Source organism: Myotis davidii, unplaced genomic scaffold (genome assembly GCF_000327345.1).
Source record: "Myotis davidii unplaced genomic scaffold, ASM32734v1 scaffold393, whole genome shotgun sequence".
NCBI classification, from domain to species: Eukaryota; Metazoa; Chordata; class Mammalia; order Chiroptera; family Vespertilionidae; genus Myotis; species Myotis davidii.
Genome location: NW_006285913.1, coordinates 150,481 through 169,974, shown reverse-complemented (window position 1 = coordinate 169,974; position 19,494 = coordinate 150,481). Strand labels below are relative to the sequence as shown.

Here is a 19,494-nt window from a genome sequence, read left to right as displayed (position 1 = left end):
GGGTAGTGGGTGCCAGGCAGAGAACCTTTGAGCTGGAATGCTCAGTTTCTTTCTCTAGGTTATTTTCCAGCTTCAAACACTTTTCCTCCCCCACTTACATTTCCTTTTCTCGAATAACGACTTAAACAGGAATGGTGTTCTGCATGTTGAATTCGGGAAATGACCAGTTTCCTGTGCCAGAGAAAAATTTGTGCTTGAGAATATTATCTATATTATGTGCTTTGTACTTCCCACTCAACCTTCTCTTTCATTGTGCTGTGTTTTTTAAGTTATCTGATATCAATGTAAATTCCTGAGCAGCACAATGTGAAGTATTATATTGGAGACACAATAGCCTGCTGGCATCTCTGTATAAATATTTGTGTAACATTAAAAATACAGTGATTTACCAGACATCTTATTAAGGAAAAGTTGCCCAAGTATGTTCATTTAAGCTCATGAACTGCCTTTTAGAAATCTGTTCCCGTATTAGTCACTAACTGACACCATGAAACGTATTTTTACCTGAAATGCCACCAGAAATCGGGGAATATTTGAAATACTTTTGTTATAATTCTGAACTTAATTGAAAATTTATTATTTTCATCTGACACCAAGCTCTTGTACAAATATGATGTCATATATAAAGAATCGATTTTAATTTATGTTTTGTCACCTAACTAGTATATGACCTTTGTTTAATGATTCTGTTGCTGCTATAAAGAGTTGACAGCATCCAGAAGAACTAAGGCAACTTCAAGAAGATTAGTCTTCTTTTCTGCACCTGACTTTTCTATAGAAATGTTCTTAGATTAGCCTGTGTGATTCTTGTCCATACTCAAATCTTGTTGCAGCTCATTGAAATCAAAGCCATAGTCTGGCCATACTCCATATACATTGTTCAGGTTTTTTAATACCTTGTTTTCCACATCTTCTCAAGGACTATGGTGATATTAGTCTTTATTAGCACTTTATAGTTTGATCCTGAATTATTTTTTTCTACCTTCCGCTATTTGTTAATTTTTACATTTTGGAATGTGTAGAAAATATGAATAGAGAGATTGATGTTTGCCACATTTGAGGACCAGCCTGGAATCAGTGCAGAAAAGACCTAATGCAATGTGGAAAATATCCTATCTAATAAAGAGGGAATATGCTAATTGACCGCCACACCCTCAAAGATGGGGGCGCCCACAGCCACAAGATGGCCAACAGGGGAGGGCAGTTGTGGGTGATCAGGCCAGGAGGGGAGGGCAGTTGGGGGCAATCGGGTTGGTAGGGGAGCAGTTAGGTGTTGATCAGACTGGCTGGGGGAGTGGTTAGGGGGTGATCAGGCTGGCAGGCAGAAGCGGTTGGGAGTCAGCAGTCCCGGATTGTGAGAGAGACATCCCTCGAGAAGTTCCAGATTGGAGAGGGTGCAGGCGGGGCTGAGGGACACCCCCCACCCCCAGGGCATGAATTTTGTGCACTGGGCCTCTATTTTATCCATTTATCTATCTATACATATAGATTGATATATATATATGTACCTGTATATATGTATCTATATATACACACATATATGTGTGTGCATATATGTATAGATGCATATACAGGGTGGGACAAAAGTAACTTTACAGTTGTGAGTACACGAAACAGAATTTATTCTTTTTTGTATTATTATTTATCATTACTGTATTATTTTCCATACAAACTACTGTAAACCTACTTTTGCCCCACATTGTATATATACATATATAACACATATATTTATGTATATTTAAATAAACATAGTAGATCCCCCTCCCAAAGTCTTGGATGATTTGTTTTGAAACAAAGGGATTTTTCAGAAGTTTGAGTCTGTTGGATTGATTCACTGTTAACAGAGGAGCAAAACTGAACTTTAGTTCAGTTCTCTCTAGTGTTAACAATAATTGTAATCATAGTAGAGATAATAGAACAATGTCTGTGGATGTAGCAGTAACAGCAGAAATATCAGATAACATTTTTTTGATCCTAATTATGCACTAGCTCTATTGAAAGTGCCAACAAAAATTACCTCCCTGTAATGTATAATTCTCTTCCTGCTCTGTGAGAGAGCTGTTATTATTACCCCAATTAATGAGCAAGAAAGCTGAGCCTTGGGCTTCATACATGCTTATCACATGGCTGAACTTTACCCCTAGGAGACATCCTGTGTCTGAATAAATATGTGGGTAGGTGTTTCTAGGTTTGTTGGGGGGTGGGGGGGCTTAATTTTGATAGATTTCACATTAGTTGACTAACATTGGGCACTTCTTAATCTTACTTTAGTTCAGTTCTCCCTAGAGTTTGGTATATCCCTGACCATTCCAGAAAGAGATGTCATCATCCTAAACAATATAAGGAACACAAGATCATCATGTATCAAATGATACTTGGAATATATAAGCCAAGAGTTTATTGTCAAAAGTCACTTTATTAAAATAAATGTTTAATAGTTTAAAATAAAGGCTATAAAGTCCTTTCAGTATTTGAGAAAACTAGTTAAATCCATGGCTTCCAGGGTTATCTTCCTAGAATTAACATCTAACTTAATTTTGAATTCCTTGGGAAACTAGAATTTAAGTAAATGGGCACCAGTTTTCTTAGTTTCTTTAATATTTTTTTCTCTCTCTTCCATCTTGGGAGTACTTTTTCATTTAAACACATTAAGATCAAATGCCATTTTGAAACTTAGACTTCTGGATGATCAGTATAAAAAAATTTGTAAGAGCTAAAAGGGCCTACGCAAAACCTCAAGGTTATGGCTGGAAATTGAAATGGCTACAGAGATATCTAAGTAGCAAAAATGAATAAAATGGACTCTGTGTGAAAGAGGATAATACTAGTGTGAGAATGAGTAATTGGCATTTAGCTTTGTAGGGATAATAGGGAATAGTGGTGATTGTAGCAAACAGGAAACCTGGCTCTCTTTGCTTCAGCCTATTGTTACCGTTCAGAAATGTGGGTCCTGTGTTGAAATTTTTTCCTAGTCTTTGAAGAGAAACTACTAATATTGACTTTTATGTGAATGCTGTCATTTCTTTAAATGGTAGCAAGTTAATCAATGTTTTAACCACACTGTGCTATGCTAAAAATACCTCCAGGGCTTTTGACCTCTGCTTTAGATAAACTCATTGCCTTAGGCCAATGGAAATGACCCAAGAAAGTCAGCTACAGTATCCTTATTCTTGTAGTCTGAGCTGTGAGATGAATTTGCTGGGAATTGAAATTGTAAAACACATTTAAAAATGTTAAACAAAAACTTAATAACAACAAAACCTAAAAAATTAACAAAAGACAACTTCAAAAAAGTGTGCACTTACTGTAGTATTTCATTGCAATCATGTCAATACATTGCTGAATTTTCACTGTCACTGTTAATAATTTTATGACTCTGATTCCATTGAGGATGGTTCTGAGTTCTCTTTCACCTTCTGTCCAGTTTCACTATTGACTTTCCAGCTACCTAACTATTAGACATCTTTACAATCGTGTGCCTTTCAGTTAGTGCACTGACCACAAGCTGACAACGATGAATTCTTTCTATTGAAGGCTGAAGTACACAGTTCTGTCAAGCTTCTGAGAAGAAACTAAATAATGTTTTCATTATCATCAAATCCTGGAAAAGTTTCATTGAAGAGTTTAAAAAATCTGGGTGATCTGATGAAAAATCATCTTCCCCAAGGCTCTCAGCTAAATGGTGACATTCTCTTTAATAGTTGTTCTGAAAAATAATAAAACACATTTCGGTGGGAAGTTGATCAGGTGCTAAAAGGCTCTTAATAACTCAGACACACCAAATCCCTTTGGTTCTGAATAATAAAAAAACATCAACAATCAAAGGGGACTTGGATGTACTGTGTAGGTGTCGCTGGGATCCCTTCAGGGAACGGAGTAATCCAGGGGTGGTATATATTTCTCATGGTTTGTGGAGTCATAGATGCCCATGACAAATGATTTATTGTTCTTTAAGTTTTTGGAATTTAATATCGACAGAATGTTGTTATGGCCATTTAGGGACAAACTAATAACTGTTCCAAAGATGAAAAGGTGCTGCCAATATTCTGAAGGAGCTTACAATCTCGTGGAGAGTGGACATGCAAACTAACAGTATTTTGTAATTACTGTTCATTGTAACAACATGAACATTTATACATAAACTCTCCCTAATTATAATTTTCATAAAATGTGTTTGACTTTTTATTCATAATCTAACACATTTATTGAAACGAGACTATATAGAGAGATAATGGACTGAGCAAAAGCTCAGTTAGACATGGAAAATCAATCATTTTTATAATGTAGCCCAGGGAATATTTTAAAAGCCTTTCATCTCAAATTCATGAATTTACTTGGCATTTGCTGTAGGTATTTTGGGACTTATATGCTAGAGGTGCTCAACTGTGGGTGTGGGGCTGGGCATGTAGCAATCAATGTATGGAGACGTTTTTAGGTTGTCACTGCTAGGGGTAGCGGTTGCTGCTGGCATCCAGTAGGTGGAACTGTTAAATCTCCTGAATGTACAGGACAGGCCCCATAGCCAGGATTGATCTAGTCCCCAATGTCAGTAGTGTCAAATTTGGGAAATGCTGGTATACGGTGATAGAAAAGAGAAAGATTATATGACATCCTTATAATACAAATGGCTGACTATTCGGATTCGGGGGAAGATAATACACTATTTGGGAAAATTTGGGAAGATAATATACTAGGGAAATTAATACTACACAGTCTGGTGGTGTTTAGACACAAAAACCTAGGTAAGAAAAAATTCTCCACTCATTCCACTGACGTTTATTGAGAGCTCACGAAGTGTAGGTGCTGAGGATACACCAGACAGGCTCGGTCTCCATGGAGCTCCTGACCCAACGTGGGAGACCAGTAAACAGACAAATACATAACCTGGGACATGGAGGAGTGGGCAGTGCGGGGGGCAGGGGGGGCGGTAAACAAGCGGAGTAATGTGATACTGAGCACTGATAGGGGTTGGAGAAGGGACATGCCATGCTGGATGGTCATCAGCGACCTCCCAGGAGGTGGCAGAGATGCTGAGAACTGAAGGCCAGCAGGAGGCAGCCAGAAAACGGGGTTCCACGCAGAGGAAGCAGGTGGTGAAAAGGTGCTGATGTGGAAGTGAGCACGCACGTCTGGGGAGGAGCCGGAAGGCTGTGTGGCTGGGCAGTGGCCCAGAATGGGAAACAGGTATGACTAAGAGGGAGGGAGGGAGGAAGGGAGGGGCTAGACATCAATAAAGGGACTCTGAAACTCTAGACCAGGATCATTATTTGTAAGATAAAAATATCTATGGTTGGTAATTTCCCTGTGTTTCTAATTTTTCTCAGTTCCCTAGTCAAATGAGTCCCAAGTGCTTGGCAGTAAGAATAAAATGGAAGAATACTTGCTTCCTTATTTTTGGAGATGACTGGGAATTGTAGAGGAAGGTTATAGGGTCCCATCCCACTGTTGGTCTTACGCACAGAGTGGGTATGGAAGACAGTAATAGAGCGAAGGAAAGACATATGAGGAAGGAAAAGAGAACGGGCAGCTTTGGCTGGTGTGAGAAGTGATTCCATGGATGTAACAAGAGAAAGGCCAAGCTTAATTAAATAACAGAATTGAGTGGTATAGATTTATGGTGGCGAATTTTGAGCCCTGGGTCTTGGAAAGCATGGAATTATTGCAAGGTATTATATGGGTTTTCAAATGTGTGAAGATTCCTTTTTATTGTTATGGTAAATTTATTGCTCAGTTTTAGCACCTTCCGTCTAATATACCAAATATGTTTATGATTGTTTATTGAATATTATATGTATCCTCCCAATAGAACATAAGCAAGGAATTTTGACCATTTTGTTTATTAATATATTCTATATGCCTAAAACAGTAGTTCCTAAAGCGTGGTTTGCAGACATTTGGAGTTTTGTGAAATCCCTTCAGGAGATTTGAAAGGTCAAAACTATTTTTATGGTGTACTAAAACCTTATTGGCTTGTTTTCTCTGTTGACATTTGCACCGATGGAGCAAAAGCAGTGGCGTGTAAAACTGTTGATGCTTTAGTGTGAATAAAGGCATAGCACCAGACTGTACGAGTGGTCACTGTATACTTCACTGTCCCCCACTCATGATGGTGGTGGTGGTGGAGGGGGGTAGGAGGATGCCAGTTTCACTTAAGAATGTTCTTGATAAAGCTGTAAAAATTATTAATTTTGTTAAATCCTGACTCTTGCACAAGTCTGTTTGATATTCTGTGTGGTGAAATGGGAAGTGGACTTAAGTACTTCTGCATATTTAAGTATTACAGTTGTCTCCAGGGAAAGAATGTGTGCCTGTCTTTGTTGCTATGGAACATATTTACTTGAAGTAACAACTGTGAGGCAAACTGTGGTTTCAGTTTCAGGGCATTGAGGTATTTGGCAGATATTTTCTCAAAAGACAATGAAGTGAGCTTGAATTCAGCTGGAAAACAACTGAAAATACTTGTTGATGATGAGGAATTCAAGCTTGTAAGTGAATTTAGAGTTTTGGGGGATTTATATCTATGACTGTGAGCTTGACAATGTCCTAATAAAGACTTCCCTCATGAGTCGAATGCTGATACTAATTAACGGAATGTGCGTTTTTTGATAATGTATAATTAAATGTGTTAATATCTCACATATTTGCATAACTCTTAATCAGTGTTAAAAAAATTTACAAAATCACACATGGATAAAAGATCCCTTCAAATTGCAAGATAGATCAATGGGTTTTAATGGAACAGAGTATGAAAAGTTCACTGATATAGTTTAAGAATCCACATCATGCCTAATTTTTAAGAAACTACCACTTATTTAGTTTTGGTGTTATATTAAAGAATATCCACAAATATCTGAAAATGTTATAGCAATAAACACATTTCTCCCTGTCCCAACTATCATGAGAAATACGTTTTCAAACGGCATATCACAACCAATTGAAGCATCTATGAGAATTTAGCTATTTTCTATTAACCTAGATATTAAAGAAAGTTGTAATTATATGAAACAGTACCACACTTCTTACTTAATTATTTTGGAAAATATTTTTCATAAGAATATGTTATATATACATTAACATGTAATGGGTTTATTATTGATTTTTAATAAACATAAATTAGTAAATTGGGTAACAAATATTAAAAATTTTCTTAGTTTAAATTCCTAATATATTAAACATTGATAGATATAATATACATAAATAAAAGCTCTGTGGTTCTCCATAATTTTTAAGAGTATAAAGGAGTCCTGAGACCGAAACATTTAAAAACCTCTGCCAAGAACAATGGCTGGCACACAGCATAAACATTGTTGAATTTTTTCTAATAGTTTGTTGTTAATATGTATTTAAATTGACAGATTAATATTAGCACCACAATATGCATGTCTATCCATTTTTTTCATATTTAGGGAAGGATTCCTACTCAAAAAATTAGGAATCAATAGGTGTGCAGGCAAGGGTGAGATCCAATAAACTGGAGAGGTTACAAAAGGTTCACTGTATTAAAGGGCATAATATGTGATTTGCAGGATGGATTGAGATAGTATTATTTAACTCAAAAAATAAACATTCCCTTGATCCAAATCCATTTCCATACCTGTGCTCCCTGGATCAGCAAAAGTTTAAAGTTTTTAAAACATTTTCTGTGGTAATAGCTCCATTTCCACATCCTCCATTTTCCCCTGTACCCATTCCATTGGGGACTGCTCTGGTCAAAATCAAATGACTGAACTCTGTGTTGTCAAGCCACGTGTGTTTGTGCACGTGTTGTTTGTGCACGTGTCGTTTGTGCACGTGTCCTTTGTGCACGTGTCGCTTGTGCACGTGTCGTTTGTGCACGTGTCCTTTGTGCACGTGTCTTTCATGCACTACTTGATTTCTTGGCGCTGTTAAAGCAGTTGGCCACGCCCTCATTCTGGAAACACTCTCTGCTGTTGGCGTTTATGATACCACATTCTTCTGGATTTGCTCCTACCTTATTGGCTTCTTTGGTTTTTCTTCTGCTTGACATCTACATGTTGGAGTGCCCCCAGGTTCTGTCCTGGGCCTTTTGTGTTCTCCATCTGTATTCTTCAACGGAGTGGGGCCATTGGCCCTTCTGCCTGTGAACATTTCCTGCTTTATGTCTTTGTGTTCCGCTCTCTCCTCAAAACTTCAGATTGGCACAGTTAACTCCCTACTTGAGATCTCCACACTGGTGTTCAGTAGGCATCTCAAGAACATACTCCCATTCTTTCATCCCCAAACCTACTGCTCCTTCAGACTTCTCCGTTGCAATAAAATCATACCACTGTCAAGCAGGTGTTCAAGACACACTCAAATGACAAGTCTTTTTCGTTTATTAGGACTTTGTTTTTTCCCTCAGGAAGACAAAACAGAATAACGTAACTTCTAAAGAATTTTGATGTGATAACATTGTTTTAAGTTCAAGAGGTAAAAGGAAAATATTTGCCCCTTTCCCCCCACTTATTTTCATGAAACGAGTATACAATTTCCTGCAATAGTGTAGCCCCTCTTAAATTTTCCCCTTTTCACCTTTATATATAAAATTGACCTATCTCTATCCCTATAAAATTGGCCACATTTTAAGATGACAGTTGTTGCTATGATCATTCTGAATGTCGAATATTCATAGGAGTACAAAGGTTTACTGCCTGTACCATATTAGGAGATTCAGATTGGCACCAGGTATCTAGAATTAAAAGTCTAGACCAGTGGTTCTCAACCTTCCTAATGCTGCGACCCTTTAATACAGTTTTTCATGTTGTGGTGACCCCCAGCCATAAAATTATTTTCGTTGCTACTTCATAACTGTAATTTTGCTACTGTTATGAATCATAATGTAAATATCTGATATGCAGGATGTATTTTCATTGTTTCAAATTTAACATAATTAAAGCATCGTGGTTAATCACAAAAACAATATGTAGTTATATATGTGTTTTCCGATGGTCTTAGGTGACCCCTGTGAAAGGGTCGTTCAACTCCCAAAGGGGTCGCGACCCACAGGTTAAGAACCACTGCTCTAGACTATGAACATCTGTGGGACTTTTGAGAGATCTGTGTGTGCCTGACAAAAGAAAGAGCAGAAAGGACAAAAATGAGTTGAGAGAGATCATTGAATATACTGACATTAGGACATTAGCAGGTGTTGTCTGAGAGTAAAACTCATCATGGACTCCACTTTTGAGCTGTCAGTGGCCCAGGTGGGCTGACCAGGGGACAGGGGATTGTGTTCATCTCCCTGTTGTATCTTAGTCCGTTTCTTCCTTCTTTTGATTTCTTTGTAGCAAATTTGTGACATTTTTGCTTTCTTAAACAATTCATACATGGCATTTGACATATTTTACCAAATGCACGATAAGAGGAAAACAACATGGGGAGCAAGTTGAAGAGTTCTGAATCAAGTGAGGGGAATGCTGGCGAGTGAGTGCAAGCTGACACACCTGCCTGCTGAAAGGCACCTGGAGGCACACCTTCCAGCCTCACTTCCTCCAAGTGTGACTTGGAGATTATTAGGACCTGTTTACCCGTTGGTTGTGATTTTCATTATTGGGGGGCAGGGTCCTCTGGCGGGTTGTTAGCAATCGCACGTGGCTGAATGAGAGGGTGTTGTACATAAGAGGGAGTTTGACAGAGTTGGAAGTCAAGGTGAAACAAATGAACCCCCCCTTTTTTTCATTCAGATTCATTTGTTTCTCAAAGTCTGTTTTTTTTTCAGACTTTGGAAGAATGAACCTAAAGGAATGGTCACCAACATGTGGTCTATAGACCAGCTGCATCAGGATGCAGATTTATATGCACCTAGGGGGCTTGCTTTTGGGTCCTGAACCATCTGCTGAATCAGACCTTCTGGGGATAGGCCAGGGAATCTGTATTTGGAAGAAACTTTCCACATCGTAAAACACAATAAAAGGTTTGAGAACCACTGGCATGAGAAGCTATTTGCCAGTACTTATTTCCAATATGTTTGTATCAAAATGAAGATGATCTAATTCTAATGAAATTCTGGACCAGTGAGAGTGACTGAATGCAGAGATAAACAGCGTATCCACTCCCTCCCAGGGTTTTGTGACTAGGGTATTAATGCTTTCTTGATTGATATGACAAAGATTGAATGCCCAGTCACCAAAGTCTGAAAGGACTTTATAGATACTGGTTTTTAAGGGATGATTCTGAACACACATTATTTATCTCTATTTTCAAGAAGGAAGATTTACACATTTTGTGAAAAAATGTCAACCAGTTTTTTATAAGTTTGAACGCTCAACCAACTATCAAAAATCTGCCTGCCCTGTTGTGTAAATGGGGCTCTTGGGAAAAATAAACGCTTGGTCAGAAATGCTAATAAGTTCCAGGTTTTCTGTCGTATACAGTTAAGCAGAAAGTTTCATATTGTCACGAAGGATCAGAAGATAAAAAATCAGATAAAGATATAGTTTACTTTATTAGTTAGTATTTCCCCTTCTCACTCATATTTTGAATTATTGTGACTGCTCTTTAATTTATTAGTTTCAGGATGTGACTGAGTTCAATTTATGAGGAAAAGGTTTATAAGTCTAGACCTGAAGTTTAAGCGTTGCTTGCCTGAGAGGTTACCTGTTTACTATGTGGTCAATACTGAAATGTAAACAAGGCAACTAAACCACCCATGTTATTTTAAGACTAAATGGAAAGGTCTAAAGAGCATTTTTGGTATGAGGATGTGGAAAAATATTCAAGGAAAACAAAACTAAAATTAAACAGAGTAATACTAATTAAATGGACACTTAGAGTCTGAAAATTCAAAACCCGAGTTTCCGTTGCCAATTAAATGTAAATTTAGAAAATAGTTCAAAAAATTGTATCATTTTTTTAAAAATGATGTTTTATTGATTTCAGAGAGGAAGAGAGAGGCAGAGAGATAGAAACATCAATGATGAGAGAGAATAATTCATCGGTTGCCTCCTGTATGCCCCACACTAAGGATTGAGCCTGCAACCTGGGCATGTGCCCTGACTGGGAATTACACCATGACCTCCTGGTTTATAGATTGACACGCAACCACTGAGCCATGCCGGCTGGGCTGTATCATGTTTTGTAAATAAAAAATTTAAGGCAACATCTACTATGTTTTTTTTTTCATTTTATTTAATTCAGCTGAATTATTTTATTCTATTGAACCTATTAGTACTGATGTGTCTTTGTAGTTATGAATACGAAGTATGAATTGGTTGAATTGGGAATAAAGATGGTGCTAAAATGAATGTTAGGAGTAAGAGCTTGTGCTCATTTGTTTTATTTCTTTCAAATGGTTTTGTTTTTCTTTTCATAGAAGTTATAACACGCTAATAGTTAAATATTCTGAAAATAAGGAAATGTACAAAGGTTGCTCTCCTACTATCTGGAGGTAACCACTGTTTGCGTTTTGGTATATATTATATGTATTTTTTTTCTCAGGATGCAAGTATACTGACATTGTATATATATATATACTTGTATGTGTGTGTATATATGTATGTGTGTACACATATGCGTGTACATATATGTCTGTACATATCAAGTGTACCACTTTGTAAATCTTTTCACCAAATGGTATCTTAGAGACAACTGTTTTATTTTTTTATTTTTTAAATATATTTTATTGATTTTTTAGAGAGGAAGGGAGAGGGATAGAGAGTTAGAAACATCGATGAGAGAGAAACATCGATCGGCTGCCTCCCGCACATCTCCTACTGGGGATGTGCCCGCAACCCAGGTACATGCCCTTGACCGGAATCGAACCTGGGACCTTTCAGTCCGCAAGCCGACGCTCTATCCACTGAGCCAAACCGGTTTCGGCGAGACAACTGTTTTATACATGCATTTGAGTATATAATTTTATAACATTCCATTTATGATTATACTTTTACAGTGTATTTTAAAATGTGAATGTGTAGAAATATATTAAATGATTCCCTTGTTGATGGCCATTTCCGTTATTTCCAATGTGTCCACTTTTGTAATGAACACAGCGACACCTCTTGTCTGAATATTTTCTTAGGATAAATTTCTAGAGTTACATTTGCTGAGTTAAAGGGAACGCCCATGTAAAAACTTGAGATACGTTGTCAGATTGTCCTCAGAAATGTCCTGCCATTTTATACTCTTACTAGCAATGTCTTGAGGGTGGTAATTTTGGAACATTGTGGCCACATCTGGGTTTTGTTAATCTTCTAAATAATTAGTATGCCCCAAACGGGATTCTTACCTTACTTTGTTTGCTGCAGTGTCCAGAGAGTCCCTAGAGCTTCTCTGTGCCTTGGGGAGTCGGTGCCCCAGTTATACCCTGACTTGGCAGGTGGTGGGTAGAGTCCTAAGACAGACAAGGGAAAGAATGGCCTCACTGGGCACTAGATAGTTACTAGACAATGTCTTGGGGACACAAATTAACTTTGCTTGATGGAAAGTCTCTTCTCCTTTTCCTTCTAAACTTTCTCTTTTGAGGCTCAATATAAGTAACTCATGCTACTCTTTTTTTTCCCTTTGTAAAAATAATATCTTATTTATTTATGGATCAAAGCTTAATGATCATCATGAAAAGGCCCAGTTATTGAAAGTGCTAATGAAATTATTTGTCTTCTATAGGGCTCTGTAGAACCCTGAGCTGATCCCAGAAATACACATTCCGGCTTCCTAAAACTTGGGGGAGGGGATGAAAACCGGGCATCTTTCCATTTCTTCCTGAAGAGTCACTTTCTCTCCCTCCCTCTCTCAGTCTCTCTGTGTCCTAACGGGGTTAATTCAGAATTTCTGGCCCTTTTGTTTTTCATTAGAAATCCTCCCCCCCCCCTTTTTTTTTTATTAGACTTTGGTCTTTTGTGCTTCATAAGACTTAGAAGTTTAGGACACATCTGACTCTTAAGTATTTACCACAGAACTTGGAGACTCCAGTGGATAAATTTAATTCACATTTATGTGGCCTTGACCCCAAACTATAAAGGAAATATAATTCTTAGGTAGGAACAGCAGTGCACAAAGAGTCCCCCTTTTATGATAAAACTATACTCAACAATGATTGGATTTGTAAGCTTTGGTTTCTTGTAAAAAACACATTAAAGTGTATCAACACATTTATTTTATTAACCTAATGGTACCTTTATATCTTTTCTTGTCCCACGCAGGCATTCTTGCAGCGAATGAACCAGTATGCAGCATCAAAAGTTGACAAAAACGTCACAGAGGAAACAGTGAAGGTGAGGAGGGACAGTGGGCCCTCACCCCAAACACAGGTTCCTCCTAGATCAGTGATGGCGAACCTATGACACGTGTGTCAGAGGTGACACGCAAACTCATTTTTTTGGTTGATTTTTCTTTGTTAAATGGCATTTAAATATATAAAATAAATATAAAAAATATAAATCTTTGTTTTACTATGGTTGCAAATATCAAAAAATTTCTATATGTGACACGGCACCAGAGTTAAGTTAGCGTTTTTCAAAATGCTGACACGCCGAGCTCAAAAGGTTCTCCATCACTGGCCTAGATGAAATTTCACCTGGGGATGTTTCTTCAGGACTCTTTAACCTGCCTTCAGTCCCAGTATATGTTCTGTGCCATTTACTTGTGTGGGTCATCATTCAAAAAGGAAAACCAGACTTTGGGAAAAGAAATGGGATTAAGAGGGTGGAGACGGAGACAGAGAGAGATTGTTTTTGCCCGAGCCTTGAGACAAGTTCGAAAAGACAAAGAAAAATAGACCCAGACCAAGAACCTGAGTGTCCATGAGAGGGAGGGAGCTGAGCTCTGTGGAAGGCAATTGCTAGAGTTGGCTCAGGAAGATAGGACGTGGGCAGATGCAGCTCCCAGTCCCTGATCACTCAAGAACAAGTGATCTGGATGGTCCATTGGTGCAGAAAGGAAACTCCGAATAGTATCTGCAACTCAGACAAACGTATAAACATTTCCTTTTAAACTGTATGGAAGGATGATTTTTGCACAGCTTTGGGGAACACAAAGGGATGATAAATGAAAATGAATTGTGTTGTAGTCATTATTACTCATTTGAGTCGTATAAATCATCATTGATTTTTCCTTTTGATGCTAACCGGCTGTTTTACTTTACTGAAAATAAAATATTTCCCAGGATTTTATTGGCTCTCCTTATCCTAGTTCCCCATAAGTTGAACACTAACTTTCAAATTCTCCTACCAGGGGAGTATATTACTTTGCATGCTTTTGGTTGCAAAAAAATGCTATTACTCAAATTGACTTGACAATACTTTGGCTCTCAGATTGGGCACTTCAGACGGAAGAGAATGTTCAGGACTCATGACTCAGGAGGTTAATGAAATTGCCAGGCTCTCTTTAGCTCTTCCCTCTACCATCCAGGTTATCAGCTCTGCCCTGGACTGCTCCTTCCACAGCTGCAAAATGACCCTATAGCTATCCAGGCAAAGTTACCTTTCCGGCGTACCCCTCTTAGGATCGCAAAGCCTGCCAGCCAATCTGCTGGCACTGTTTTACCCACAGCCAATTCTTGTTAATGGGGGTGGGACCACCATGCTGGGATTCAGTCCGCTCACACTTTTCCGGAGAGCCAGGAATAGGTTTCTGGTTCCCAAAGCTGTGTGGGAGGAGAGAGGACATCCAGACAAAATTGGTCCTCTGCCCGCTGGGTGGGAGGAAGGAATGGATGTGGGGCAGATAGCACTCCCCTGAAGTTTTCAGCCTGGAAGAGAACGCTATGCTCGCATAGACTTTTTTTTTTTTTAACTTGCTTTACCATTGTACTTACACGTTTGTTTTCAGATTCTGTTCTCAAACATTGAAGACATCCTTGCGGTACATAAGGAATTCTTAAAAGTGGTGGAAGAATGCCTACATCCTGAACCCAACGCTCAGCAAGAAGTGGGAACCTGCTTTCTTCATTTTGTAGGATACGTTTCTGTTTATTTTAAAAGCTCTAATCCCCTACATTTGGAGGTTTAGCTTTTGGCCTGGTAGGATGTGGGAATGCGGCATTAGAAGTAAAATCTGACACCAACAGTTTAGGGTCTTTTAAGGCCAATGGAACCTCCCAGTTGAGGCCAGAAAAGAGGAAGGGCCCCACATCATCCATTTTATTCAGTGAAGAATAAACAGCCTTTTCATTTTCCCAACAAGTTAGTCCTTCGCATCCTCTGTAGCTTTGAATTCTAATGAATTTTCAGGCTGTTCATAATGAATGGATTTTTATGTTTCTTTCAAACATGGAGCATTTCTCTTTTGAGCAGAAAAGCCTTCCTCGTATAATGGCGTGCGGAGCCTTTGATCAGTCAGAATGTCCCCTTGTTCATCCCCTGGTGACAAACCTGGAGGTGAACAAACCCGGCCACTCTAGGTACATGGATGTCTGTGCCTGGATTTTTCTCAAGGAATGGCTTCTCAGGAGGGGTACTGAGCAGAGCAGAAGAACAAGCCAGAACTCCACTTTTTCAGATTGTACCTCATGCTTGTGTGATCATTTTTATCTCTTTGGGCACAATAGCTGAAATAACATATGCAAACGATTTGCAAAGTGAAAAGCCTCCTGTATAGTGAAAATTGTTTTCAGAACTAAACAGCATTTATCTAAAAAATGTGCTCGTTATACCATTCCACTGATGCTAATATTCAGAATGCTAACTTGAATCCATATTTATCAAAATGCTGAACAAATAACGTTTTATTGAAAATGGGTAAGAGTATTTTGTCATCAAAATCAATTTTTGTTTATTTTAAATTTCTATTTCGTCCTTTATGAAGGTAACTATGTAGTTTCTTTTTTTGTTTCTTTTATTCATCACATATTTTTTATTAAATTTATTGAGGTGAAACTGGTCAGTAGGGTCCTATAGGTTTCAAGTGTACATCTATGATACATGATCTGTATATTGCATTTGTGTGCCCACCATCCAAAGTCAAATCAGCTTCTGTCACCATGTATTTGGTCCCCTGTCCTCCCGTCCTATATGTAGTTTCTAATTCTGTCTTTCCATATGCTAGTGAGCAGGCTCTGTATATGTTACTTTATAATCAGAAACTATTTTATAAAGATAATATATTAATGGGAGAGGCTCTTTGGGAGGAGGAAGACGAACGGCTGGAAACCAGGCATGTTTGTGTCCACTTAACCCTTTCCTGAGAGAATCCTAGTCTTCTGCCAGCCGGAGGGGCTGCTGTCTCAGTTCAGGGCTGTACCTGGGAGGCTTCCACCCTGACGCTTATTTCCTCTGTAGCACACGATCAGTCTGTCACCCATGCATTCAGCTGAACTATTTCTGAGGTTTGTTTTATTCTGGTTCATAACCATCTCTCTCTCTCTTTTTTTAATTTTAATTCTTTTATTTCAAGAAAAATGATTTTAAATATACTTATGTTACATGCAATAAACATTAATATTTCAAGAAAGATGATCTTAAATATAATAAGGATACATGAACCATCTCTTGAAATAAGTAATTCAATACATTGCCTACTGGCCATATAACATAGCACTCCATGTTTCTTTCTAATTGCATGTCTTTACAATTTCAGGGGACACACTTCTTTTATTATATTTAAGAATATTTTTATTGACTTTTAGAAAGAGAGAAAGAGAAAGGAGAGAGAGAGAGAGAGAGAGAGAGAGAGAGAAATATTGATGTGAAAGTGAATCATCAATCATCTGTCTCCCGCACATCCCCCACCAGGGCATTGGGCTCAGAACCCAGGCATGTGCCTGACCAGGAATCAAACTGGCTTTTGGTGCATGGGATGGTGCCCAAGCAACTGAGCCACACTGACCAGGGGGACACCCTTCTGTTTTAATATTTGATCTATACACTTTCTGTCTTCCTCTTTGGTTGGTGCTGCTTTGATAGATGCTGATCATAGCCAATTAGGTAAAATCTTACAGATGGAGGAAAGCTTAGAGACCATGATGGCAAAGTTCCTCCTCTTTTTATAAGTGTCCTGTCTCTAGTATCAGTGAAGGTTGCTTGTTTTTACTTGATCACCTTTAGTGACAGCTCCACTTAATAGAAAATCTTTGTGTTAATCCAGAATCTGCCAATCATTGCCCATACTCCCTTGCAATTTCCACCTAGTGGTTCTAGTTTTGTGTTTTGGAGCTACATAAAATTGTAAATTCTTTGCAATATGACAACTTAATTATAGTTACTATTTTCTTTTTTTTTTTATACTAACATATTTTCTGAAATGATCTCTCATATGCAGTGGCTTCCTGACCTTACTGACTCACTGCCGCATTACTCCTGTTGGTTAGTGTTCCTCTTAAACACATGGCCCAGCTCAGTGAATGTGAAATGCAGGGCGCCGTGTGTCTAGAGCCCTGGGTGATCTGGTGTACGCTGTTACTCCTGTTGGTTAGTGTTCCTCTTAAACACACGGCCCAGCTCAGTGAATGTGAAAGGCAGGGTGCCGTGTGTCTAGCCCTGGGTGATCTGGTGTACACTTTCCCTCTACCTACAATGCTTTCTTTCCTCTCTCTGCATGGGAATCATGGACTCATCTCTCTGGACCGTGCTTTAATGTTACTTCCCTTTTAAAGCTGTATAGGAATCCTCTCAGCAAAGCTAGGGACTCCCTTGTCTGTAAGTTCCCAGCACTTGGTTCATTTACCTGTGTTTGCATACATCCTATTGGACCGTAATTAATATGTCTAGCTTCTTTCCAAAGCTATTCTTCATAGATCAGGGAAAAGAAAGAAATAAAATGTATTTATACACACATGTGGGTATAGTTTTTAATACATAGTAAACACTTCATAAAGTTTGTTCATACACATCACACAGGTTACTATTTCAAAATGGCTAATAGAATGACTCTAACTCATTCTTCCTTGATTTCACAGAAAGACAAGTTTCGTATTTATGATGAATATTGTAGTAACCATGAGAAGGCACAAAAATTGCTTCTGGAACTGAACAAAATTAGAACAATCCGGACATTTCTTTTGGTGAGTACATATTTAGGTGTTGCCATATGCTGCTCCTTGTTGGCAGGTCCACCAAGCGCTGAGGAATAGCATCGGTGTGGTGCAGAAGCTGTTCCTGGTACAGCTCTTTTACCATAGCCAGTCTAGGAGGCTAGAGTCCTTTCATAAACGCCGGAGGTGAGAGTTGGGAGAGGCTAGTATGTGGGGACACACTGAGAATGCCCTCTCCTGGTTGATTCTGAATTGCTTGTGAAACCCACAGGCTCCCAGTGAGAGAAGACATTTATACAAGTTCAACATTGCTTTTGTATCCCTCACTTCCTGGGGTTTCCTTTGCTTCTGCTAAGAGAGCTGTAAGTAGGGAAGTAACAGGACGGAAACAAATGATGGTGTGGTAGAAAAGAAATTTAAAGACTGATCTTTCTTCTACATACTTTTCCTCTTCAGTTTTCATAGAGCAAAAATGCGCATTTAATTTCTTTAGGCTAACACCAATAAATGCGTATTTTGGCAGTTAGTTGGCCAGTTTAATTGCCAGTGAGAAATATGCTGCAAGTGTAGACTTCAGTGATATTTAGCAGACTGTGAAGTGGGACAGCCACCCCTATGATCTGGGTTTAGAGCATTGTCGTTACCCCCAAAGCCCCTCATGCCTGTTTAGAGCCCATCTCCACTCCCGTCATCAGCTCAGGTAATCACTGATTTGCTTTCTGTCTCGATGGATTTGCCTTTTCTGCAGGTTTTCTATAAATGAAATCACACCATGTAAACTTTCTTATGCCTGGCTTCTTTTACTGAGGAAAATGTTTTTGAGGTTCATCCTTGTTGTAGTATGTATCTATATTCCACCCATATTTATTGCTGAATGACATTATTCATTTTCATATTGAATGCATAGACCATTTTTGTTTATCCATGGCCAGTTATGAACATTGGGTCAACAAGTGGCTATAATAATGATGGACCTTAAAGATACCACATGTGAAAGGCCATTTCAGAGAGAGACATTTGTTAATGTAGAAAAGTCAGGAAATGTTTAGTTTGGGCTATCGTACATAATGCTTTTATGAACTTAACATTTATGTATAAGTCTTTCTGTGGACATATATTTTCATTCTCTTGGGTATATACTAAGAGTGGAATTGCTGGGTCATAGTACATTCATGTTTAACTTATTAAGAAACTACCAATGTGGCTGTGCTGTATCCACCAGCAGTATGAGGCTTGCAGTTTCTTTGCCAACACATGGTATCGCCATGCTAGGTGATTTTTATTTGTATTTCTCGAATGACCAATTATATTAAACATGATTTCATCTGTTTATTAGCCATTCTTTATTCTCTGTAGTGAAATGCTCACTCAAGTCTTTTGTTATATTTAAATTGCAATGTTTATCTTATATTGAACTATAACCTTATTTTGGATACAGCTTCTATATCAGTCATATAATTTGCAAATATTTCCTCCCAGTGTGGTTTGTCTGTTCATTATAAAAAAAATTGTCTTTTGAAAATCAAATGTCTTAAATTTTGTTGAAGTCCAGTTCTTTAAATTTTTTTTCATTATGGCATGCTTTTGTT

The 19,494-nt window shown here is 38.3% G+C and overlaps 1 protein-coding gene across 1 annotated transcript in view; it reads left to right on the top strand.

Annotated features, from left to right (window-relative positions):
* The first annotated feature begins 13,029 nt into the window (after positions 1–13,029).
* Positions 13,030–19,494, top strand: part of PREX2 (phosphatidylinositol-3,4,5-trisphosphate-dependent Rac exchange factor 2) — a 156,467-nt gene continuing 150,002 nt past the window's right edge. Inside the window, 4 exon segments of the mRNA XM_006756922.1 lie at positions 13,030–13,041; positions 13,140–13,211; positions 14,767–14,889; positions 17,831–17,935. Coding sequence (XP_006756985.1) covers positions 13,030–13,041; positions 13,140–13,211; positions 14,767–14,889; positions 17,831–17,935 — 312 coding nt within the window.